The sequence below is a fragment of the Sceloporus undulatus genome, chromosome 1, assembly GCF_019175285.1.
Source record: "Sceloporus undulatus isolate JIND9_A2432 ecotype Alabama chromosome 1, SceUnd_v1.1, whole genome shotgun sequence".
In the NCBI taxonomy this organism is placed as follows: Eukaryota; Metazoa; Chordata; class Lepidosauria; order Squamata; family Phrynosomatidae; genus Sceloporus; species Sceloporus undulatus.
This window is the reverse complement of record NC_056522.1, coordinates 351,724,601-351,752,113: the sequence shown is the minus strand read 5'-3', so window position 1 is coordinate 351,752,113 and position 27,513 is coordinate 351,724,601. Positions and strand designations below refer to the sequence as shown.

Below are 27,513 nucleotides of genomic sequence, written 5' to 3'. Positions count from 1 at the left end.
GATGGCTGATGGAATTGTTGCAGTGACCTGGAACATCTGTGCCATGTTTGTTTTCTTGTAAGAGCTATGCCTGCCGCAAATGCTGGTTGCCCTGCTGGAAGAGAAGGTGCAGCAGTTTGTGATACATGTGTATGCATGTCAACCCATTAGGGAGACTGAAACTTTTGGGAAAATTGGAGAGCACACTGTCCTGGAAGAGCAAAGTACAAAGGATACCTTTAGGGAGGGGACAGTTCCCAAACACAGGAGGAAGATACTTTGGAGAATGTGATATACAGATGTAGAACTATCAAGAACCATGTTGCAGATTTGGAGCTACACAGTTGATTCTGAGCTCTCCTTAACTAGTGGTTATGAGGCACAGATACAGGAACAACAGCCTCACTCCTCAGAAGGCATGGGGTTGGTGTTGAGGTGGGCATTCTGGGTGTGGAAGAGCTCCTGTCAATTCCCAGAGGAAAATGTGTCATGCTGTTGAAATGAACAGAAGCAGTGGTGTCCATACCTGGTAAGATGTCTGAAAGGGTATGCTGTCTCCTGGGGGGTGAGTGTTCATGGTGTAACAGAGAGGCTGATAAGACTCATCAAATCCACTGACCATTACCCCTTCAATGGAAGCAGTAGTGAAACTCTATTCTGCTTTGGTCAGACCTCACCTGGAATACTGTGCTCAGTTCTCCACACCATAATTTAATAAAGATATTGACAAACTGGAACATGTCCAGCAAAAAGCAACCAAAATGATCAAAAGTATGGAAACCAGGTCTTATGAGGAATCATGTAGGAAACAAGGTATATTTAGATTGGACAAGAGAAGAATTGAGAGGTGACATGATAAATATATGAAGGGATGTCATGTGGAGATTGACACAAGCTTGTTTTATGCTGCTCCAGAGACTTTAACATGAATCAGTGAATTCAAATTACAAGACGAGAGATTCCACTTAAACACAACAAACATAGCTAAAAACGTCTTTACTGTAAGAACTGTTCAACAATGGAATAGTTTGCCTCAACGCATGGTGGACTCTCCTTTGGTTGTGTATTGCTGCATGGTAGGGATTGGAAGATGCCCACTTCTTAAGATTCTGTGTTTCTAAAGCAGGTGTCCAATTGCTCTGGATTCCTTCGTTGCAGTAAATCCAGAAATTCATTCCCACTAGTTCTCTGAATCTTGTGTTAATGCAATGATACCATTGGATTCAGGCTGATATAAACATTTAACCATCATGTAGATTGATGACAGGATGCTATTATATGTAATGTCACTTAGAAGAAAATGAATCCAGATCTGTATATTTAGAGTGTACTGCATGCAGTACATTGTATCTTGCAGCGTAAGATTTTTTAAAAATTATTGGATGTTTTTGTTGATTATGGACTTCTGTAATCATATACTTTAATATAACCTGGCCATAGTTCCAAAAGTATACTTTTGATTGGTATCTATAAAATGTCATGTGTGGATAAATCAATAATTCCTTTTTACCATTGAATAATAAATAGTGTCAACTCACCTTTCCTGACCTTCGTGTATGCTTGAAAGGTAAAGAGGTGTTATGAAAGTATTTAAACCTGTCTACAGTTGGATACAAGACTGAGAAAGAATTCTTCCTATAACACTTAATTTTAAAAGAGACGTTTGCAAACATCCTGAATGAGATAATATATAAAGAGCGATAATTAAGTGATCTTGTCAGGAGAACAGGGGGAGGGCATTTCCCCTTCCTATTCTGTGAAAATCAGTTCTGTAGGGTTGGAGAAAAAATATTTTCTTTTTTGTGAGGAGGGGAAAGAAAATTCTACCACTGAAGCAAACTTGACTGGAGTTTTGCTTCTGCAACTCGGACTTTTCTCATTTGGGGGGGGGGGTGTCTTGGCTTATTTTATACTGCATATTTTACCACCATGACAAATGCTATGTTGATCTCTGTTAACCAAAAAAAATCCCTAAAAGCACTCATTGAAGTTTATCACATGGGAGGCGCAGGCCCCATACACACTGCCAAAATAAAGCTGCTTTTGGGTCACTTTGGAGGTATGCCGTTTAAATGATGCATGCATCCTAAGAGTCCGGAAGCCGCACCAAAGCTGTGCTTCAGTCCTTAGGACTGGATCGTGGCTTTTGCACGGCTTCCGGGCTCTTAGGATGCATGCAACATTTAAACAGCATATCTCCAAAGTGACCCAAAGCAGCTTTATTTTGGCCTGTCTGTATGGGGCCTAAGTGTTTAAATCCCATGCAGAAACAGGATTTAAATCCCGCAAAAGCGGAATCCTTTTCAGACTCATTGGGGTCATTTAGCATTAATGCGAAAATAACCTGCACAGAAAGTAGACAAAATCTGCGAGAATCCCGAAAGTAAAAAACAGCTGATTTTGTCCACTTTCTGTGTGTGTTAATGTGTGACATTGTGTGAAAACGATTCTGCTTTTGTGAGGTTTTCCTGTTTTAAATCCGGTTTCTGCATGGGATAAACCCCGTGTGATAGTAAGTACTTCACAAAGGAATAGGAATATGTGGAATTTTTTTGTTTGTATGTGCCTATTCAGAACTAAAATCTCAGAACTTTTCTCCAGTGGTGGAATATAATCCCAATTTATATAGCACTTGACGGTTTAATAACATGAGGAGACTCCTTATTTTGTCTTCACGAGGAAAGAAGTTTTTTTTTAAATCACAAAACCCACTAGGGAAGCAAAAATGTAGTTCAGGGAGCACTATGAATAATGTGTAATATCCTGTTTTAAATATTCAGATGTAGTGACCATATAAAGAAATGTAAATTGGACTTAATTGTGCAACAGACTGGAGTGAAGTTGGTTTTGATTAAGAATTACAGGTAGAGGTTATAGGTTGCAGTTTCAATATTTTCTTATTTATATACTGTATTGAAATACTTAACTCCCACACATGTCATTTATGTAGAGGGAATGTCATGAGAAGGAGGAAAAACACAAATGCAATGGAGTTTCTTACATTATCCACAAATTATGATTTTTCCAAATAACAATATGTGGGCAGATAATACTGTATAGACATGGTAGACAAAACTTGAGGGTCTATTTGAAAGCATTTTTTTCTATTAAAGAGAAGTAACTTTGGGGCAGTACAGACTGCCCTGAAATGGCGGGCTACAGTTACTGTGCGGCGTCCCAACACAATTAAAAACCCCGGTTCTTCCGGGTTCTTTTTGTGGTGCGTTGCGTACGTCACAAGTGCACATTGTCGTCATCATGTTGGCGCCCATGTGGGCAGGATGCCGCCATGATGCCTCCATGATGCCACCGCCCGTACGGACTAGGGTTCTGGAGCGTGCGATTTCTGCGTGCTCCGGAACCCTAATTTCGGCACCGGCACACCGCTTTTGGCCAATGTATCTCAGGCCTTAGTTACCCTGACTTTCATTTATTGAACTTGCCGTACCTCAGTTTATATAGCAATGAGCATATGTCTATTAAGAGTAGGAATTCTATGGCCCTCCAGATGTTGATTTGCAACCCTGGCATTCCTCAGCATTAGCTGTACTGGAAGGTCTGCACTCTGGGGAATACAATGGCTTGGATAAATTGTAGACTCCAGTGCTAATAAAGGAGATGCTGAATTGATAATATTTTATTTATTTATTTAAAATTTATTTATTTAATTTTGGTGCCACCTTACTCCTAGAAAAGGATTCCAAGGTGGCTAACAAATAAAAAAAAAACACTTTAAAAACCTAATAAAATGAATAAAACAATTAAAACATCACATTAAAAAAATACAGAATTATAAACATTAAAACCACAATAAAACCATAATACCCACCCCATATAACAAAATCATGCATCTGTTTTGTATGTTGTATCTGCACAAAATTGGTAAGATGCAGAATCTGTGGATACAGAGGGCTGACTGTACTGGATTCAGATGTAATAATTAGCCATGGTTAATAGGTTAATACAGTAGAACAGTGGTTCCCAACCTTTCTAATTCCGTGACCCGCTTGCGGCTGGAAGCCCCTCCTTTTCTTCCAGCTGGCGGCCTCCCTGATTGGTTGGGAGGCCAGGAAGGGGCAGGACTTCTGGCTGCCTACAAGCCGGAAGCCCTGTCCCTTCTTCTGGCCGGTGGCCTCCCTGATTGGTTAAGAGGCTGGGAAGGGGAGGGACCTCCAGACACGGCTCTAGTAGAAAGCTGGTATTTCTACTATTTTTGTTGTTTAGAATACCTAAAGGTCTCATTGTGAGAAGGAAACTCAAAAAGTTTCCTTTGTTCAGAACTGAGCAGAAATGGGCTTAGGCAAAGTAAATGTCCCCATTCTCCACCTCCAAGTGAAATTACATTAACTGTTAAAGAGATATATTCTAGGTAAAACTGAGAGATCACAGTTCAAAAGACTTCAAGCTCACAGTTTTGTAAAAAGAATAATACATATTGACCCCCCAGTACTTTTTTTGAGGATTACTGTGTTGCCTCAACAAATACAATGACAGATTTAGCATCCAAAATATATACCACTCCTCTTGATGACCAATACAATTCCAATAAGGAGTACAAACTTGAGAAAAAGATCTAGATAATTACATCTATCTCAAATTGAGATTAGAATAGCATTTGATTCTGTGCTTGTTTTAAAGTTACTTCAGCCTTTTTTCAAAGATGCATGCGCATGCAAGCACACACACACACACACACACACACACACACGGAGTATGTAGATTACATTTTACTCTTGATTATCATTAATTAATAACAATGTATGTTCTTGTTGAAGAGGATGTGAACAGAGAGGAACTTTTTATTCATATGTGTCTCTCTTGCTCCCAAATAAGAGATTTTGGTGAAGAAGAATTTAATGTAATAGATTAGCTCTCATATCAGCATATTAACAATGACAGCAGCCTACTAATACTATCTATATGTATAAAAGTAATGAACAGTTGCATCATAAAAGTATTATATCTATCGTATTATCAATGGCTAGGATGATTATACCTAGGGGATTGTAAACATTGAGCCCATACAGACAGGCCATAATAAAGCTGCTTTGGGTTACTTTGGAGGTATGCTGTTTAAATGATGCATGCGTCCTAAGAGGCCAGAAGCACCATGCCAAAGCCACACTCCAGTCCTAAGGAGTGAAGCACAACTTTGGCAAAGCTTCTGGTTCTTAAGATGCATACAGTATATCATTTGAACAGCATACCTGCAAAATGACCTGAAGCAGCTTTATTTTGGCCTGTCTGTATGGGCCCATTCTGAGCAAGTTGATCTTGCATGGCTGTGGGATCTGGCATTAAAATGAAAATGTTGCAAGTATGTATGTGTAAAATTTCTTGGAAGTGAAACTAGCACAGGCAAGTTAGTTGAAATATGACAGCCATTCATTTCTTTTGTAAATAATAAAGATAGCCCTCTGTATTCACAAATTCTTTATCCATGGATTCACGCATCCATAGCTTGAAAATATTGTCTTAAATTATAAAGCAGCCTTAATTTTACCATTTTAAATAAGGGAAACCATTTTACTATCCACTGTATTTAATGGGACTTGAGCAATAAAGGAACTTTTATTTAGCTTGTGATTTATTTCAGCAATGCACAAAAGCTGTAGAAATTGAAAATGGAGAAACAGAAGCATGAAATAATCCAAGTGAGGAGATAATTGCTGAAGATGTATAATGAACAACTTATTAGAGGAAGAGAATTCATGACAGAGATATCCAATAGAAAGAAGCATTTCAAGGTGCTCTTAATCTACTTCCCGTCACATTAGAGAAAAGTAGTAGAACAATTCATGCTGGGGTTGCTTAGCAACAAATGGAGATGACAGCCATATGACTGTTGGATATCTAAAGAGTTTTTAGGAGGAAAATATAACTTTGAATATAATTTATACTATTTTACCTCTTGCCCTTACATGTCTTCTCCAGAGTTATATATCCGGCCTAGTTTTGGGGTATGATAATTCCTCATAATAATAGCTAGAATTCACCAATAAGTTGAAGCAAGCTGCATCAATAAAAGTATAGTGTCTAAACCAAGAGAAGTAATAGTGCCACTGTATTCTGCTCTGGTTAGGCCCAACCTGGAATATTGTGTCCAGTTCTGAGCACCACAATTCAAAAAGGACATTGAGAAACTGGAGTGTGTCCAAAGGAGGGCGACTAAAATGGTGAAAGGTCTGGAAACCTTACCCTATGAGGAACGACTCAGGGAGCTGGGGATGTTTAGCCTGGAGAAGGGAAGGTTAAGAGGTGATATAATAGCCCTGTTTAAATATTGGAAAGGAAGTCATATTGAGGGAGCAAGCTTGTTTTCTGCTGCTCCAGAGAACAGGACCTGGAACAATGGATGCAAGCTGAAGGAAAATAGATTGCACCTCAACATTAGGAAGAACTTCCTGACAGTAAGGGCTGTTCGACAGTAGAACACACTCCCTCAGAGTGTAGTGGAGTCTCCTTCCCTGGAGGTCTTTAAGCAGAGGCTAGATGGCCATTTATTGGGGATGCTTTGATTGGATTTCCTGCATGGCAGGGGGTTGGACTGGATGGCCCATGCGGTCTCTTCCAACTCTATGATTCTATGGCCCATTATAGACGGGCCTAAAAGTGTGTGCTCCGTGCGTGCTAGGATTAGGAAGCGGCGGCACTTCCGCACACCCCCAACCCTAGTACGCGCAGAGCGTGCACAAAATGGCGGTGGCCATTCCACACGGCCGCCACCATGACTATGTCACGACTGCACCACCTCTAAACGGTGCGGTGCGGTTGTGACGTAATGGGGCCACGCGAGGGCGCCTAGTGCGCCCTTTCCGTGGCCCCAGAAGGAGCTCCATTTTGCAGCTCCTTCCAGCTTTGTGTCGCTGGGCGCAGCCTTTAGATGGCTGTGCCCAGCGACACAGAGGAGAAAGGGGCTGAGTGGCCCCTTTCTCCTCCTCCCTGCCGCCATCGGGTGTCCTCGGGGCTTGAAGCCCCAAGGACACCCCTTTCCAGGCCACAGGGAAGTGGCCTTTTGCAGTTTCCTCACAGTCTAGAAAGCGGCGGATTGGGGCCTCGGAGGCTGCCGTTGTGGCAGCTGAGGCCCTGATCCAGCGGGGAAAGCAGCGCCTACAGGCCGCCACAAAGGGGCGGTCTGTAACACGCCCAATATTCTATGAATCTAGTCAAGAGTAAATCCCAATAAACTAAATGTTTATAGAATTGTACTGCATGATTGCTATTATAATTTACTGATGTAATCTGCAGTAACTGAGAACTAATATTGTTATGTAAATGCTGATGATCATTAGATTATTGGTTTCCGTGGGCTGATAGTTCTACTTTAAGTTTGCAGTATAACTCCTTCTGGAGTCTAGATTATGACATCAGTTTGCTGGGACCAGAAGACACTGCCACAAACACTTCTTTATATCCCTGCAATATACTGGTTTTTTTTTAATTAAGTATTGTTGTAAGTGACTTTCAGAGCAATTTTTAACTTAAAAAAACCCAAACACCACCAGGTGTAAATATTTTATCTCCTGTAGTTATTGACTACACTGAAGAAATCAGGGGAAGACTAGGACTTGGAATGATATCTGTGGAAGAACTAGATGGGATCTTAAAATGTAAAGATATGTAATTGAATCCTAATCTTAGGATTGCCCATGCCATTGTATTTCCACTTTCTATCTATGGTTGTAGAAGCTGGAAAGTGAGGAAAGCTGATAGAAAGAGAATTAACTCATTTGAAAGGCAGTGCTAGGGAGGGGTTTTGTGAATATCATGAACTACCAAAACAATAAATCAGTGGGTCCTAGAGCAAATCAAGCCTGAACTCTCCTTAGAAGCCAAGATAGCTGCACTGAGACTATCATACTGTAATTTGGTCACACAGTGAAAAGACATGGCTCAGGGACGTAGCCGGGGGGGGGGGGTTTCTGGGGGTCCGGACCCCCCCTTCCATTAGAAAAATGAATGGTGTGTGCTGCTGCGCCGCCACACTCAAGCCCCATTATAATGGTGGCACTTAGTCTGGACCCCCCCCCTTCCTAAAATCCTAGCTACGTCCCTGCATGGCTCACTAGAAAAGACAATAATTCTTGGCAGGGTAGAAGAACAAGAGAAAGACTGCAACCCGTATGGATAGACTTAACTGAGGAAGCCACAGCCCTGACTTTACAAGACTTGAGCAGGGCTGTTGGAGGGTGATTTGGAGATCTCACATTTATAGGGTCTCTCTAAATTGCAATCAGCTTTACAGTAATTAATAACAAAAATTATTCATAACCCTGGAATGTTTAAATGTTTCTACATACAATATATACTTGGCAATGAGTTGACTTCATGTATAAGTTGAGGGTACGTTATGAATTGTTTTATGACCCATGGTTAAGTCAAGGGTAAAACGTAGGGAGATATAACAGGATGTAAAGGATGGAGCAAAGGAAAACAATGTCAAAAAATTACATAATTCTGACAGGCATAATTGTTTATGCTTACCTTCATCCACCCTAAAAGCAGGATGGATGAGGAAAGAACTGCAGTAAATTGTGGTTGTGTGATGTGTTGAGGAAGCAACTAGGGACAGATGGGGCTAGGAAAATGTGCACCTCAAAAAGGATGAAAAGGCAAAGCACGGAAAATGTTGGTACAGTACAGTACTTGTTTTAAGTGCTCTTGGGGTGTACTAAGTACTCTACTCAGAGAAGGGAATGATTCCTTTTTTGATAAGAGTTAAATTACAGTACTTACACTGGCCTGTGGATAAGTTGACCTAGGTTTTTGGGGTCAGTATTTTTTACTAAAATTTCTAGGCTCATACATGAGTATATACAGTAAACTAAATTATACTGTAATAGACACATATTTGCTATGACATGTTTATTTTCCCAATTGTATTGTATTACAAAGTGCCCTCTGGTGGCAGATAAGGCCTTTTTGTTTAATAGGTGTTTGGGAACTGACTGTTTTGGGGGAAGGAGCATTTAATAAAAAAAATGTGATGTATTTTCTGTGTTGGTTGCTTTTAAATGAATAATCATTTAAATGGCTCTTAATAGATAATTTAATTATTTTTAAAATGTAATTATATTCTTTCTTATGTATTCTTTAGTGATATGAACCTTTACCTGTTTCTATTTCAGTTTTTGTAAGCTATCTTAACTACAAGACCCATAGAAAAGGTGGGAAATAAATTTAAATAAATACCAAGTTGACAATGAAATGTTTTTGTGTTCCAGCAAATTTGACAGGCCATGTAGAGAAGGTGGGGATTGAAAACTTTGAGCTTCTGAAAGTTCTTGGGACAGGAGGTAAGAATTGGTTTCCTTTGCTATGGGGTGTAATGAGATAGGGTGGGTATTTTTAGTATAGGTCGTTGCGTTGGGAATATTAAGCATTTCAGTTTTTTCTTTCTAAAGTTTACCTTTTCAAGATCATTTGGAGGGCATATAGTTAGTGAAATTCCAAATCTATCCTCAGATGTCAAACTACATTTGATCACTTATTCTCCACTCACATGGAATCCTGTGTGGTTTTGCCCAGACTTACCCACCTCTTCCCAGTGCAGTAGGACTGGTAGCACTGCCACCAAACCCTTCCTTGGTGATTCGATCTCCCTTTCATTCCCTGGGTTCTTGACAAAAAGAAAGAAGACCAGCTGAGACGGCAGTGAGAGAAGTGACATTGCTGACTGCTTTTACTGTGATATAGGCATATCCCAATCAATAAATCTGCCTAGTTTCTATCCTAAGCCAACTCATGAGTTAGAGAATAAATGTCATACATACGCATTAGATGTAATGTGTTTGGTAAAAACAGATACTGTATTAAAAGTAAGCAGACACAATTCTATCATGCCTAGACCCCCGCAGCTGATGATAGGATCTCCATCTATCCCGGCCACCACTGCTTTAGCCTCTGATTCCACCCCCCCCTTCCCATTATTTTTTCCTTGTGTGTCATCTGTTCTTTAGGTTGTAAGCCTGAGGGCAGGGAACTTCAAAGTGAACAAATTGTAAGCTGCTGTAGGAGCCCTTTTGGGTAAAGGGTGGGGCATAAATACTAGTCTAAACAAGCAAACAATAGTAAGAAATTGTTGCAGTGTAACCTCTCTTATTAGCAGGAGAACTCCTCTTCCAGATTCCAGCCACCTCCTGAAAATTCCGTTTTTACTCTTCTTTCTGTTTGTTCAATTTTGATTTAGTTTTCTTTCCAGCATATGCTCAGTCCTTATAGGGACTGTTTTTGGCTCTAAATCCAATTATGCATCCCAGACAGATTAGTAATTTGAATCAGTGGATTTTTTAAAATAGTTTTTTGTGGGTTTTGGGGGCTATGTGGCTGTGATCTGGAAGAATTTGTTTCTGACATTTCACCTGCATCTGTGGTTGTCATCTTCAGTGAAATCAGTGGAATTTACACAAATGTTCTCTTCCTATTCAGCAATGCTTCAATAGGTCTTTGAACTACTGGTTGGAGATTAGCATGTGTGCATGTGTGTATGTGTGTGTATTTTGTTTGGGGATTTTATTTTTTGTTTTTATTAAAACAACCCTTGTGTGTATTGTGTGTTTGAATCATTTCTGACTTATAGCGACCCTAAGGCAAACCTATCATGAGATTTTCTTGGCAAGATTTGTTCAGAAGAGTTTTGCCATTGCCTTCCGCTGAGTGTGACTTGCTCAAGGTTACCCAGTGGGTTTAACCCCTACTTTTGCAAATTTCAGGGTTCTCATAAGCATTCTAATGCTCCCATTTGCTTATTAGCTGAACTGTAATAATAATAATAATAATAATAATAATAATAATAGGATTTATTTATATGCCACCCAATCACTGGGAATCCGTGCTACTTAAAACAGAGGAGATAATAATTAGACGGTTCCCTGCCCTCAGGTTTACAATCTAAAAGACACAACACAAAAGGAGAAGGGAATGGTGGAAGGGATCAGGTCCAGCATTTTTCTCTCCCTCTGAGGCCTGGACCAAGGCAGATGGACTGGAAGGAGGGCTCTTTTTCCGTTTTGACCCCTGAATCTGTCAACTCTTTCCATGGTCAGTACTGATTATTTGAAAAAGCAATGATGATTTTGCCTTTGTTTATCTAGCAGAATCCTAAAGCTATTACTTCTAATAATAGTCTGTATTTCCATTAAAAATGAGAATGGATGATATTGGGCTTATAGAGTTTAGTCATAATCTTTTATCATCATTGTCTTGGCAGTTTCATCTTTGAATTTTGCTACTTTGTGAAGTGGAAATCTGATGGGATCTATTGTAGATAAATCTGAAGCATTAACACAAATGGTGGCTGTATTTTAACTTATCTAACATTTCTTATTTTAGCTTATGGAAAGGTGTTTCTGGTAAGGAAAATAAGTGGCCATGATGTTGGCAAGTTGTATGCTATGAAGGTATTGAAAAAAGCAACAATAATTCAAAAAGCAAAAACAACTGAACATACAAAGACTGAACGGCAAGTACTGGAACATATTCGACAGTCTCCATTTTTGGTCACTTTGCATTATGCTTTCCAGACAGATACAAAGCTTCATCTCATTTTGGGTAAGTTTTATTTTTAAAATGGAAATATCTTCATTGAAACAACAGAAAATAATTATCTGAATTACAGACATCAGATCAAGTAGTATGGGTTGAGGTAATGGCAGAAAGGAGAAAGAGAGTAAAAACTTAAACAGAAGTGTCTTGATATGAAACCAGTATGAATATCTGTGGTTCTGAAACATGGTGCTGGTTAAAGGCATCTATAAGTGCCTCCTGACAAATCAGAAGGAGATACCAGCTGAAAGAGTGCATTCTGACTGGTGCAAGCTGTACAGCTGCTTACATAAACAATCTCTCTGGAATGCTGGTATGTTTCAGTTCATGTTTCATAAAATGCAAAGCCGAGATCCAACACCCTCTCCTGAATCTTATTTATGGTTTCTGGTTTGCTGTTTCTCTGTAAGTTTGCTATTGCAATCATGTAAGTATCTCTTAGACATTGGTAACAGATTGAAAGATGAGTTCTTTAGAGTAGTTGATTTTGCTCCAGTAATATATCTAGAGCAACTGTTAAGTCAAACCCCAAAATGTATTGAATTTCTTGAAATAATGACTTGGGGAGCTGGAGATATTTAGCTTGGAGAAGACTGAAAGTTGGAAAGACTTGTTGTGTGCCTTCATTTCTGATTTATGGCGACCCTAAGGCAAATTTATAATGGGGTTTCTTGGCAAGATTTGTTCAGAGGAAGTTTACCATTGCATTCTTCTGAGGTGCAGAACATGTGACTTGCCCAAATCTCAGATTCTAAGGAGATATATACTGTATGTTCAAACCAGTACTTTGAATTCAGCTCAGAAGTGATATGGGAGTCAGTGCAAACAAGATAGAACTGGTGAATTATGTTGATTTTTTTATAGGATTAAAACTTTTAGGGGCATATTTTGCATCAGTTGTAATTTTCTGACAAGACAGCCTAATGTGCTGCACATTACAGTAGCACAAGTAGGAGCTTACCAGAGCATGGACTCTGCACCTGATTTATCCCTTTCTAATTGTGGTTGTGCCAACAATACCAACCTAAGCAACATAATTAAATGTAACTGAGCAGGATTGTTTTTGATGGATTATAATTACAATTTTAAGAATATAACCATTGTTATTATTACTTACTATTATTACTAATTTTAATAAGTACTGTAGTTTAAAGTTACTATAAAATAGTAAGTAATCAATTTTTATTTCCTAGATTACATAAATGGTGGAGAACTTTTTACCCATCTTTCACAAAGAGAGAAATTTACTGAAGATGAGGTGCGAATATACATTGGGGAGATAGTCTTGGCCCTTGAACACCTACACAAGGTAAAAACCACATTTTTGTCTTTTCTCAGAAATTCCATTAGCCAAATTCTCATCATTTGTATCATCTACTGTAGAGCTGTTGAATCAATGGGACCTTGGTAAATCAACACTTATGTAAATTCTCTGAATTAATTGGATATATTTTAATTGGGATTAAGAATTGCCTTTTGGTCAAAAAGAAAATACTTATACAGTGGGCTTGCCACATTTGATCAGCAGCAGTCTGTGGATTGGAGTATCTGCGGCTTAAAAGTAAAGGTTTCCCATGTAAAGTCAAAGGCTTTCATGGCCGGCATCCATAGTTTTTTGTGGGTTTTTCGGGCTATGTGGCCATGTTCTAGCAGAGTTTCTTTCTGACGTTTTGCCAACATCTGTGGCTGGCATCTTCAGAGATGCCAGCCACAGATGCTGGCGAAACGTCAGAAAGAAACTCTGCTAGAACATGGCCATAAAGGTTTCCCCTTGGATTGTCTAGTCATGTCTGACTGTAGTGGGTGGTGCTCATCTCTGTTACTAAGCCGAAGAGCCGGTGTTGTCAGACTATTCTGTGGTCATGTGGCCAGCATGATTGAACGGAACAGTGTTCCCACCAAAGTGGTACCTATTTATCTACTTGTACTTTTACATGCTTTCGAACTGCTATGTTGACAGAAGCTGGGACTAGTGACAGGAGCTCACTCTGTCAGAGAACTGCCGATTTGCCGACCTTACGATCGTCAGAGTCAACATCTTAACTGCTAAGCCACCGTGTCCCATTATCCGTAGTTTACCATGCCCCATATTATTGAATGGCAGCATATGCATGCAAATGAACATACGTTGCTACCCAATGAATAATAAGGGGTTCGTTCGACCAGCCATGTTTTTTTCTATCCATCGAGGGGGAAGAATCAAACCCGCAGATGGGAAGGCTCCACTGTATTAACATGCTGCTTTCAGTGAAATGAAGAGGGAATACAAATTCTTGTAAATATGCACAGGTCTGTTAGTGTGAATAACAAGTCTCTTTGTATTGTAGTATATATTTCCATGTACAGTCATCCTCCTCTTTTCAATGGCTCATTTTTTGACATTCTGTTATTTTGACAGATCTAAATTATAGCTGTGTACTGCACTTTTGACCCCTGGCCTGCTCTTTCGACCACTGCTGCTGCTTCCCCCACCCCTCGGTTGACTCAGCACACTGTTTTTCCTGTCTCAGTCTACTCTGCATGTTTAGTTTTTCTCTCTCTGTTAGCCTGACGCCATCTATGGTTCAGTTTTGTATTGGCAAGCTAAAAAAAGAATAGGGTCTGGTTTTCAACTGATTTCAACTTTTTGGCAGTCCTCCGGTCCCTAACCAGCCAGATAAATGGGGTCTTTCTATATATTCTGGACCTGTTGACTGTTCTTCTATATCAGATGTACTTTTTAATGCTAATTACATCTCAGAGTGCATACACGTCTATTAAATTTAGCCATAATTTTAACTTGAGAACAAGTACTGATTTCTCATACTTTATTGTGACATTGCTTTCAATTTGATGTAGACTATGTATTTATAAAAAATTTATGTATGCTTTATAATGGTCTCTGCTATATTATGATTTACATTTGTCTTTCCCAGTTAGGAATTATCTATCGTGATATAAAACTTGAGAATATTCTCCTTGATTCTGATGGTCATGTGGTACTGACTGACTTTGGGTTGAGTAAGGAGTTTGTTGGTGATGAGGTGAGTATCACCATATCAATGTTTGAATAGCCTTCACCAGTATATACCTACTTCGGCCTAAAGATCTGCCACAAAGTGCATATCTCCAAGCTCAATTAGAGTAGTGAGCACAAGTGGTAGGGTCTTTCCTGTGTATTCTTTGTCTTTGTGGAACTCATCCCCATGGAGTATATGTTTCCTCCATAACAGTTTTAAAGACCATTTTTCATCACAATGTCAAAATTACTTGAAAATTGTAAATCAGGTGAGTATTTGTTGGATCATAATCCCTCTCCCAAACCTCAGGCAGCATAGCCAGTGGTGAAGGATGATGAGAATTCGAACAACAGCTTCTGACTTACACTATTTTTGCTTTCTATTGTACATAAAAATTAGTTATATAATTTAGCAGTCTGAATTGGGATGCTCCTATGCTACTATTCTAGTCTGAATTATTTTATGTTATTGTTTCATTTTAAAACTGTTTTTTCTTACTCTTTGTGATCCATCTTGCCCTGCAAGCTGTCAGAAAAATGTCAGAATGAAAAATAATGTGTCCAAAATATGTATTAATTTAAAGTGCTTATAGGAAATCTTTTTATAATTTGGAATGATAATTTAAATAAAGTGATTATGAGGATCCTCTTAAACCATATTTTGAAACTTGAACTTAGTGGTGGTGCTCCTGGGTTCCTTTTAATTAAAATTAGAAGTAGTCAGCAAATCTGCTTATGTGCAAAGAGACAAAATCCTATCTGTTTGTACAGATAACTTTCTCATTTTTTCCTGTGTTGAACCAATGCTTCCTCTTTTTTTTCTGGGTTGAACCAATTCCTTTTTTTTCCTCACAGAACTTGACAACTCCTGCTTTATGTTTACAGTTTTGTGGGATGCTTTGCGTTACCCAAAAAGTAATATTTCAAATAGTATCATTACCTGTTAATTCTATGCTCTGCTTGTTATCCAGAGTTGGTCCCACTCAATACACAGAGCTATAAAAGCAGCTGAAGTTTTTTTAAGTCACTATTTTTAAATGTGTGGAAATAATGTGGATTGTATTGTATAGATTAGAGTTTACAAAGTTTTTCATAAATATTACTTCATACAGTATGTCTTTCATAAAATACCTATTTTACATGTTAGACTTTTAACTGGAATACAATATACTTCAGAATAATTTTTTTAACAAAATGGGACTTTCTTGTCTGTAAAAGAATGCTCTAATGTCAGTTTAGTATTAAGCAGATGCTTACTGATCTTTTCAGAATAATATGATAGATTGTAAGCCTGAGGGCAGGGAACTGTCTAACTAAAAAGATTGCATGTACAGCGCTGTGTAAATTTACAGCGCTTCATAAATAAAGGTTAATAATAATAATAATAATAATAATTTGCTCACCAGTACTATTAGTATTATGATTATTAGTGTTCTGATGTTGATATCTGATTGGTGCTGCAGTTTTTAGTTGTTGTTATTGTTGTTTCTTCCTTAATGAACTTTGTAGGCCACAATAAATTGACTTCAGATGGCATGCCATACACCTACTGTATATTCTACTCCAGTTAATATATTTATAATATAGCAGATAATAACTGGGTAAGGAACTGTTGGTCACTATTTATCTTTTCATTTTTTGATGTACTGATATCCATAAGTGTATTTGCTGTCATTTTGTAACTTCATTTTTCAGAATGAGAGAGCATATTCCTTCTGTGGAACGATAGAATACATGGCTCCAGATATTGTCAAAGGAGGGGAAACAGGACATGACAAAGTATGTTTCACCTTCTTTTGCATTTTGTCCTTAATTGATTGATTTTTTTATTAAAAGGGAACTTGTTTGAGCACCCATTTCTTGAAACATCAGGTCTGGCTATGGTGACACATGCCTTGATGACATATTTGGACTACTGTAATACATGGGGCTGCCTTTGGAAATTGTTTGAAAACTGCAGTCAGTCCAGAATGCTGTGGCCAGAATGCTGACTGGAACTAGTAATAGGGAGCATATAACTCTCTTGTTGAAACAGCTCCGCTGGCTACTGGTTCGTTTCCAAGCACAGTTCAAAGTGCTGGTTATGACCTATAAAGTCTTATATAGCTTAGAGCCAGACTATTTTAAGAACCGTATCTCCCCGTATGAACCTGCCAGAATGCTAAGATCTTTAGGGAAGGCTTTCTTTCGGTCCCACCACCATCACAGGCTTGCTTGGCCAGGACATGAGAGAAAGCTTTCTCGATGGCTGCTCCCACCTTCTGGAATGCCCTTCCACAGGAGGCTAGGTTGTTATCCAAGGGGTGGTGGTGGTCCTGGAACCAAACCCCAGCAGATACCAAGGGCCCATTGTGTTGTCTCAGTTGAGACAAATTGCTATTAATCTAGCTATCATTATTTGAAACAAGCCAGCTTAAAAAAAAAGTTACGAATCTTATCCCTCAGTTCAAATAGCCTAGATAACAGTCTCCCACACTGAAAATACTATTGAATACCAGGTCAGTGAGCATGAAAACAACATCCCATTTACATCACATAGTTCTGGAACTCCCTTCATAAGGAGGCTAGAAAGTCCTCCTCTTTAGTGCCGTTTTTTCACTGGAAAATAATTTTTTATCCTAATTGGGGAACCAGTTAGTTTTAAAGAAAGGGTTATTTATTTATTTATTTATTTTGCTGCTTTCTCTTCTTCTAGTGTTCATTTTGAATTTTTTTTAAATTTATTGACTGTTAAGTTCCAGTGTATTGATAATGCAGCTTATGTTTTTGTCCATGTTGTATCTGGTTTAATTTGTAAGCTATCTTGAATTCTGAAGGAGAAGCAGGATATATGTATGCATAAAGTGAACCATCGTCATCATTAAATTATAAAACAAAATAAGATGGTGATGATTATGAAGATGATTGTTCCTCTTTGTAAACTTACAAAATTTATAAATTCCTCTATTACTAGTTTTCTCCTACTTGTTAAACAGATACCTGAGTAATTGTTTTCTTTTTATTTTCCTTATAATTGGCTTAATAATATTTTCTATTCTTGTTTATATGTAATCATTCTTTTATAGGCAGTTGATTGGTGGAGTCTGGGTGTTCTTATGTATGAATTATTGACTGGAGCATCACCTTTTACAGTTGATGGGGAAAGAAATTCACAAGCTGATATATCCAGGTGAGTTAAGGAAGTAGCTGAATTGCACATAGTGCTTGCCTGTGATACTCTGTTTTTCAAGAAAAAAACTGGCATTACCTCAGTTTAAAAAGCCTCTGACAAAGAAATCCTTTTTACAATTTTTTTGTGCTAACCCAGCCCCCCTTTCTTGTCTTCTGTCTGAAGTAAATAATGCAAAAAAAGTGACCTGGGAAAGAATGGAATTCTATTCTAGGTGATCCTTCTATAACTGTGTGTGCTTACTTACAACAGTCAAGGGAAACAACTGCCACCATAAACACTTACTGAGCTTGTGTGAAGTAGAAAGGAAAGGGAAAAGCACATTAGTCTGCCTCGCCATTTACCTTGGCATGTCGAAAAAGTGTTGTTCTATAAATTTTGTCACTAGTATGAAAATCATAAGAAAAGTGGAGGCTGATGAAAGAAAAAATATATACCAGGTTGTATTTTGAAAGAAGTTTTCAAGCAGTCTCTAGAAGATTCAACATGTTTTTGTTTACTTATGAAAGTGATCTGGTTGTTGCATTTCATATGTATGTAATGTTCATTTTGAATAAAAAGTTTGTTGAAACATGTTGAAATAATCTTCCTTTTGTGGTGTAGGAATTTATCCTTATTCTTTCCATATTATTTCTTCCTCTGGTACCAGGGTTTCTGTTAAATAAGTAAGGTCCAGTGATACATCTACTTTGTTAGCTGAGATATTCCTGTATAGTTAATATAAGAATCTGTTGAAACCAGAGTATAGATGGACTTTGATATCTGTGACGGACCCATTCTTGACCCTTCCTCTACATGTACCAAAAAACGTGGGACCTTAAGTCCCGTTATTCCTAATGCAGCGAGATGTGCGCACAGCCGCTGTAGCAGCCGCATGCACACACCACCATTGGGGACAATGGGACTTGCTATCCCCAGATGCTTAAACTCATCCAATACTTTTCCTTTTAGCCATACATGACAATCCATCTGTACCGGAGACAGATAGTTGATTATATTTTCCACTTCTCCTGAATAGTGTAGTGTACAAAGTATATCTCCATCACCTAACTTTATCTTAAGTAGTTGGTTTAATTTTACTTGAAGTAAGTTTTGCAATAGGTTCCACCAAACAGACAAAAGAGACAAAATCCATGCCAAGAGTTTGTCCTCCAAGTAACGTAGTAATCAGATTTCTAGATGTTCCAATTAGGTGTTCTGCATTGATACTACATTATCAGGCAGGTTCTGGGGAGCAATCAACAACAATATGAAGTTATTGCCCAAAGGCAGGAATCTGAAGGCCCCCCCCCCTCTTTTTTAAACTTTTTCAGCAATCATATAACCCAGTTCTAAGCACATTAGGGTGATGTTTCAATTTACACTCCCACGATTTACTGGGTCTTCCACTGACTTCTACTTTTCCAAATCAGTTACAGTGAGCCCTTGGTATTTGCTATGGTTTGGTTACAAGATACCTCATCACCATCATAGATACTAAAATCCATGCATGCAGAACTCCCATTGTATACAGCGGTGTAGTAAAATGGTGTCCTTATATAAAATGGTAAAATCAAGGTTTGGTTTTTGTATTTTTTGAAAAATATATTTTCAAGCCATGGCTGCAGAATCTGTGGATATGGAGGCCAACTGTAACCGTTACATCTTTCCTTTAGGAGAATATTAAAAAGTGAACCTCCTTATCCTCAAGAAATGACTGCTTTAGCTAAAGATATTATTCAGTGTCTTCTGATAAAAGATCCAAAGAAAAGACTGGGTTGTGGACCAGATGGTGCTGATGAAGTCAAACAGCATCCCTTTTTCCAGGTGAAACAAAATGAGATATTGCTCCTTTTTTATTTTTGGAAACATGCTTTGTATTTGGAAATGTCTGTTGGGCATTAGAGAGAGAACGTTTTCTATAGCAGTACCAAAATGGTGTAATGCTGTCCCTGGGGAATGTCGTAAAATATCTTTTCTTCTAGTGTTTATGTAAACTGAAGATCTACCTGTTTCATTAAACCTTGGGGTGTTAAACAGTGCTGAAAACTCTAAATTTTGATATATCTTGTCTGTTATGCTACTGTACCCAGAAAATAAATTTTGTCAATGTTTTAATTGCAAATTATTGGTTCTGATCTTCAGTTTTTATTATTTTTATTATTTTGTTAACTGCTTTGAATATTTTGCAGAAAAGAAGGATAGGAATTTATTACTTATTCTAATTCTGGAGAATGAGCAACGTCGTAGGATAACTACTGATTTTTCATACTGAAGTAAACGAATTGGTCTTATATCCCACCTTTTCCCCAGTTTACAACTCAAGGTGCTAACACCAGTTAAAATAAACTTAGTTAAAAATTAAGAACACATAAAACTAAAAAGCAATTAAACCATCATAAGATTTCAAATCTTTTAAAACAACAATAAAATGCCCAGCAGATTATACAAGATCTGTTTCCCATTAAAAATCAATTCTCAAAGGCTTTCTGGAATAAAATGTTTTTATCTGCTTGCCAAGACAAAAATAATGACCACAGAAGATTTAAAAAGCAAAGGTAAAGGTTGTGTCTAGTCATGTCAGACTGTAGGGACATAAAAAACAGTCAAGATGAATTTACAGATTCTGACACTTTAAATGATCTTAAGAATATAAATCATGTATGTCTTGGAAGACAAAAAAATACCACAAACAGAGAAGAATTGATATGTTCTTTGTAAAGTCTGAACAATAAATAAAAGTTTGCACATAAATAAAAATATTTCCTTCAGCATTAAAACCAATGTTGCTTGCTTATTCTGTGTTTATATGTAACTACATTTATTTAATGAAATGTTTTTGTGATACCTTAAGCTACAGTGCTATAATAATAATTATAATAATTATTATTATTTATATCCCGTTTTTCTAGAAGATCGAAGCGGCTAACTGTAAAAACATCCATAAAATACAGTAATCGCTTCTACCATTTGCTCAAATCTTCTCTAATCCTCCCATCCACAATAAAATACAATTAAATTATTAGCAGTTATTAAAACAATTATTAAAAATACAAGGCAGAGGTGGTTAGGGCACTTGTTGAATGATTAAATACAAGGAAAATATTAATCTAGGAAGGCCTGCCAGAAGAGATATGATTTGATTGCCTTTTTAAAGAATTAAGGCTAGTGATACATCGAATCTCCATTGAATTTGGGAGCAGCAGAAGAAAAGGTCCTCTGAGTAACTGCAGCCAGTTTTAGCTGGCTACAGTAGGTTTTTATTGGAGGACCTCAATGTGCAGGGGCGGATTATATGGAAGAAGGTGATGCTATAAGTAGGCTGAACCTAGCCATGAAGGGCTTTAAAGGTTAAACCAACAACTTGTACTGCGCTTGGAAGTTAATAGGCAGCCAGTGAAGAGACTTTAATACAGGTGTAATATGGTCACCTCTAGATCTTCCACTGACCACCCTAGCTGCCATATTTTGAATTAGTTGAAGTTTCTGAGAGCACCAACAGGGTCACACTTCCTCTTTGTGGTCTCTACGAAGCACACAAATGGGTTATTCTGCACTTGCGCAGCAATTTCAGATCCTACTGGAATCGCTAGGGAAGACTTTTTGGCGGTAGCTCTGCCCACCCTCTATATAGGCTCGGTGTCTTCCCACCCTTTCTCAGTTCCTTTTGTCCACCGCGTGAGCAGCATAGGAACTTCGCTTGGAAATTGCTTTTTTTTCCTCTTTCTCTTTCGCCTTTGACCATGTTTTTGGCTTTTTTGATTTCTCTTTTGGATAGTGATTTGGACTCTGATTAATGGTATTTCCTCGGCTTGTTTGACCACTCTCTTGCTTCATCCTTCAGCTTGATGATGCCCTTGCATGCCTTCAAAAGGTGCACCGAATGCAGAAGAAAAATTCCTAGCCAGGAAGGCCACTCTATGTGCCTTCTTTGATGTTTCTACATGCCCTCACTGCAAGGCCTTTATCCCACAGGCCAGGAAGAACAGGGAAATGTGCCTCCGTTCTTTGCTTTATGCACAAATTTTGAGGCCTCCTGCTCCTGCTAAGGTCACTACCAAAGCTCCTTCTGCCGAGGGTATACCTTCGACATTTAAGGTCACTGCCAAGGCTCCTTCTGCCGAGGGCATACCTTCCGCTGAAGTTCCGCTCTCTCCCATTGTGGAGAAACAAAAATTGACCAAGGTCGAGGGATCTGCATCCCCTGAGTGGAAAAAATCCTCAGACAGTTCCAAATCTGAAAAGAAGAAGCATAAGTCTTCTAATGATAAGACCAAGGACTCATCCCATCATAAGGAGAAAAAGTCTCATCCTTAAACTTCTTCTGACTCCGACCATCGATCCCGTACCGATCAAATTTTGCCTTCCATCGACACGGACTTGGGCTCAGTACCATGCGGACAGCAGCCCGCTCAGCTGGCAACACCTCTTCTGTCCTGAGAGGACCTCTGCTCTCCACATCGAGCTGAACCTTTCTCAGCCCCACACGAGCTTCCTCAGCCTTACCAGCTCTTTGACACGGAGCTTGAAGTGTCTCTGCGTCAACTCCCCGATCCAGACCTGACAGCTGCCCAGTGCATCCCAGTGGATCGTATTTCTCAAACCTCTGAAGTCGTCTGCTTTGATGAAGACTTCAAAGACTACCTCTCCTATGCTCTCCCAGAACCTTCTGATAGAGACCTGCCCTGAACCACTTCTCTGCTTCGGTTCGACATGTCATCTTGGCATCCCATAAGCTCCCCACTCAACGTTCTCACTCCCTTAAGTGGAACAAATTTTTGTCTTTCATGACTGACGGGGTTATCCTCCTTGTCCCCATTGTCCTCGAGCTCTTGAACTCCCTTTTTGGGTCCGGCCTATCCATCTCCTCTTTGAATTGTTACCTTGCGGCTATCTGTGCCCACTTTCAGTTTTCTGGCCACCCATCCTTTTTTGTCCACCCTTTGGTGAAAAAATTCTTTAGAGGACTCAAAAACCTCAGGCCCCCAATTGTTGCTCCAGCGCCCGCTTGGGACCTTCAGCTCATCTTGGCAGCCCTCTCCTCAACTCCCTTCGAACCCCTCGCTTCCTGTGATCTCAGGCTCCTGACTTGGAAGACGGCTTTTTTGGCTGCACTAACCTCCGCACGACGGGCCAGTTAACTCTCCGCCCTCCGCATTGACTCTCCCTATCTCAGATTTTTCAAGGACAAATTTGTCCTTAAACCAAACATCTCCTTTTTGCCAAAGATAGTTTCTGTCTTTCATCGCAACCAAGACATTGTTCTTCCAACACTTCCACCGAACCTGACCACCAGTACCGAGCAACGACTCCACTCTTTCAATGTCAGGTGGGCTCTGGCGTTCTACCTTGACAGGACTTCGGTCTCAAGACGTTCCCGTCAACTTTTTGTCTGCTATTCCATCCCTAAGCTGGGATTGCCTGTCCCCCCCCCCCCCAATGCTTCTCTAAGTGGGTGATTTCCACTATCCACCTCTCTTATGAACTTTTTGGGAAGACGCCCCCTGCTCGAATTTGAGTCCATTCAACCAGGGCGGTAGCTACTTCCTCTGCCTTCCTCTCAGGCATTCCCTTGGAGGACATTTGTAAGGCTGTGGTATGGTCACAACCACTGACCTTTATCAAGCACTACAGACCTGATACCAGATAATGCTGTGAGGCAGCCTTTGGCAGAACTGTTCTTCTTTCTGCAACACATTGAGGTTGACAACTGTTAAATAAAACATATTATTAAATGACTCACAATCACACTGTTTTTTTCTGGTTTAATTATTTATTGCCAGGACATGCCCTCCTCCAGGAGAAACTCAGCTTGTCAGTCTAACCCATTTGTGTGCTTCGCAGAGACCACGAAGAAGGAGGACAGGTTGCTTACCTGTAACACTAGTTCTTCAAGTGGTCATCAGCAGATCCACACAAATCCCACCCATCTTCCCCTCTGTTGTGTCCTACGCTTTCTTCCTTGTCTGCTCTTTGGCGGATTGTTTGAACTGAGAAAGAGCTGGAAGACACCGAGCCTATATAGAGGGTGGGCGGAGCTACTGCCAAAAAGTCTTCCCTAGTGATTCCAGTAGGATCTGAAATGGCTGCACAGGTGCAGAATAGCCCATTTGTGAGGATTCGCAGATGACCACTCGAAGAACTACAGTTACAGGTAAGCAACCTGCCCTTTCCCAGTCGATGCTCAAGCGAAAATGATCTGCTAAGGCGATCATGGCAGTCTCGACTCCATGTCCTACCCTGAAGCCAGTTTGAAATGGGTCCAGATAATCTGTTTCATCTAAGGCCAACAACAAGCTCTCTCAATTACCTTGCTTAGGAATAGGAGATGTGAGACCAGTCTTTAGTTGTTCATGTCCAAGTGATCTAGAGAAGTATAACTGAGAATAAGCCCATTTATGATATTTACTTCTTTGTTGAGGTGCAAATGATTGCACTGTAATTATTTTCATGCTTGCCTAAATGATTTGCATTGGTAGTTGCAACACATACTGTATATACTCATGTATAAGTCTAGGAATTTTAGTAAAAAAATTGACCTCAAAAACCTGACTCAACTTATCCACGGGTCAATGTAAATACTATACTTTATCTTTTATTAAAAAGGGAGCTGTCCCCTGGTGAAAGGCAAGAGTGGAATCTGTCCTGGAAGCACTGGCCTCCCTCTACTCTCTCATCCATCCAGCCTTTGTGTGAGCCAAAACAGTTATGCCTGCCATAATTTCATAGGTGCTTTGGCATTGTTTTCTTTTGCTTCATCATTTAGATCCCTTGTTGCATGTCCCTAAGTTTTACCCTTGACTTATCCAAGGGTCATATCAAAATTCATAATTTCCCCCCAAATTCAGCCCTCGACTTATACATGAGGTCAACTTACAGTCGAGTACTGTATATACGGTACCTTTTTATTCTTCTTTCACTCTCTCTTAATTTTAATATAATGTTTTCATTTAGACAATAAATTGGACTGACTTGGCTGCCAAAAAAATGTCAGCTCCATTTAAACCAATAATTCGTGATGAATTGGATGTTAGTAACTTTGCAGAGGAGTTTACAGAAATGGACCCAACATATTCCCCAGCAACCACTCCACAGGCTGCAGACAAACTTTTCCAGGTAATTGCTCATTTATAATAGTATTTGTGAAATATAGTAAGATAACTTACAAATTATATCAAACAGTGATGTTTCAGAAAATGACTGAATTAACGATAAGGCCACAGTTTGATGTTAATGCAAACAAGTGGACTAAATAAGATTTTATCATTTTTCCTTCACTGGTGTAGATGAATAGGAATAGTTATATTGTGCCCATCGCTGAAAGATGTAGTCAACAAAGGCTTCAAACAGACAGCCTGAAAGGACCACTGTTGGGCCGATCCAGGGGCAGGGCATACACATAATGCATGCCCCTGGATTGTGCAGTTGCCATGCTGGGGCTGCCTAACATGGCCCAAACCCAACTGCAAAAGGAGTGGTTTCTTACTGCTCCATTTCGTGGCCTGTTTGGGACCATGGCAGCGGCTGCCCTTGGGAGCGTGGCATCTTGTTGCTGTGGTCTCGTCGTGATTGGGGCAGGAGAGGCCTCTGGCCACTCCATTTGCCCCGTCTGCTTCGCCCCAAAGATGCATTGCTTTGGTGGCATAATCCATTTAGTTGATGGCTGATGTCTACCAATATTGATTATAAATCTATGAACTATAAATTCAAAATGGATATTAATTTGAAAGTATTTAAAGGCAAAGAGTAAAAGCCTGATTAGATATTTGAACATGGTAGCTAAGACTAAATTCAGATTCCTCTCCTGTAGTAAGACAGATTATTTCAAAGTTGTAGTATTTCTCCCCTTTTGAATAAAAAATTAAAAACCTATGGTGTACTAACCTTAAAAAAATATCTAAATATCAGACAGCATGTGTCTGTTCAGTTCTGTGTGTGCAAAATTATAGGAGAGAGCAGGAAAATGTGGCACCCTGCTAGTCATTTCTCTGTTTAACATCTACATTAAACCACTGGGAGTTGTAATCCTGAATTTTGGGGTGTGGTGTTACCAGTTTCCTGATGAGACCCAACTGTATCTTTCCTTCCCATCTGCCCCCAAAGAAGCTATCTTGGTACTGAAACAATGTTTGTTGTCAGTAAGGGACTGGACACAGTATTCCAACTGAGGTCTGACTAAAACACAATAGAGAGGCACAGTTACTTTCCTTGATCTAGACACTATATTTCTATCGATCGAGAGAAGTAATAGTGCCACTCTATTCTGACCTGGAGGCGAAGCAGACAGCACAAAAGGTCTGCGCCAGGACCGTGCCACCGCCATTTGCCCAAGGACTGCAAGCAGGAGACGTCCCAGTGGCCTGAAAGAAGGCAAATGTTGTCCCCATCTCCCCCCCACCAAAAAAAGGGGGGAGGGCCCAAACAACATCTCTCAATCCAAGCTAATTTTAATAATTAAACTTTAAAGTTTTAATTTAGAGAGACTTTCCCAATAGTGGCACAGTTTCCCACTGCTAAGGTCCTGCTGTTGAGATTTGAACTGTCAGCATTCATCACCCAAACCTACTGCTTGAGTCCAACTCCTTGACTTAAAAAAAAATCAGCAGTATTTGACATGGTCTTTCAGATCTGATCTGAACCCATACAACATGTACAGGTTTCTGTGCACAGATCATCCTTCCTAGATTGGGGTATATGTATGGATTTATATATTCAAAGGAAATATAAATAGGAAAATCAGAACTCTGGAATAATTCAAGTTGATTTCACTGACATACTAGAATATTAAACTTGTATTTATTAGGTAAAATTTGAAGTTTGCCCAGTCATAATATAAACTTGTTTGATACCTTAACTATAGGTGTCTTGAGAAGCTAGCCAGTTTGAAGTATGAACCTTTGTCACCAGTGAAAAAGCTGTGAGTCAGTTTTTTAGCATTTTTTTTTACAATCTAATTTTTAATTGATTTAAAACCAAAAAATGGTATACTTTCTTTGAGGCAGGCTTCCTCTGTTGTGATAATTTGAAGATGCATTATTTCCTTGAATATAACAATTCTTACTTTATGCTGATTATTACTTCTTTCTTTCTCAATAATGAGCACCATAATTGTTAAAAAGTATGGCTAAAATTTGATAAATATAAACTCTGAAAATGCCAAATACTTTTTTTTTTACCCCTTTAGGGATATTCTTTTGTTGCTCCTTCTATCTTATTCAAACGTAATGCAGCTACTATGGATCCTGCCCACTTTTTGACAGATGTTGATCGACCTGGAGTTACAAGTATTGCCAGAAGTGCAATGATGAAGGTAACAGTAAAATTTTAACTAGCCATTCACCATTCTTAGGAACCAAAAAGAAGTGTTGCTGTACAAGGATAGTAATTTTGGACAATCGATATATTTATTCTCCTTTAAAGGTTTGCACAATAACCAAAGTTCCCAGGGTATTTTGCAAATTATGTGTATGACACATTGTACCAACAATTTGTAAATTTCCTGCTTGTGGTAACACCAGTGCTCACATGTTGAGCGATCTCTCTCACACACACTTACACATATTCATATACAAACTTGCAGTGGCTTTTCCATTAACTCTAGATGTTATGTGTGACATCATATGTGCACTGAAGCACACAAAGTGTAGCTCATTTCTATGTATACCTACTTTGAAGTAAAATCTGATAAGAGATAACAGACTGGTTTCCATCCTTAGCTCTGAAGAAAGCTTCTCCCACCCCCTACACCCTCATGATCCAAATCAAGGACTACTGTAGCAGTAGTGGATTTTTTTTTTATTTTAGCAGCCCAGCTGATTGCCTGAACTGTGAGGAAATGAATCCA

At 39.1% G+C, this 27,513-nt stretch overlaps 1 protein-coding gene across 1 annotated transcript in view; it reads left to right on the top strand.

The window, feature by feature from the left end:
• Positions 1-27,513, top strand: part of RPS6KA5 (ribosomal protein S6 kinase A5) — a 66,978-nt gene that overhangs the window by 11,472 nt on the left and 27,993 nt on the right. Inside the window, exons 3-11 of the mRNA XM_042438820.1 lie at positions 9,204-9,275; positions 11,311-11,529; positions 12,717-12,832; positions 14,439-14,546; positions 16,217-16,300; positions 17,587-17,690; positions 19,346-19,496; positions 24,624-24,785; positions 26,854-26,890. Coding sequence (XP_042294754.1) covers positions 9,204-9,275; positions 11,311-11,529; positions 12,717-12,832; positions 14,439-14,546; positions 16,217-16,300; positions 17,587-17,690; positions 19,346-19,496; positions 24,624-24,785; positions 26,854-26,890 — 1,053 coding nt within the window. The remainder of the gene's footprint in view (positions 1-9,203; positions 9,276-11,310; positions 11,530-12,716; positions 12,833-14,438; positions 14,547-16,216; positions 16,301-17,586; positions 17,691-19,345; positions 19,497-24,623; positions 24,786-26,853; positions 26,891-27,513) is intronic.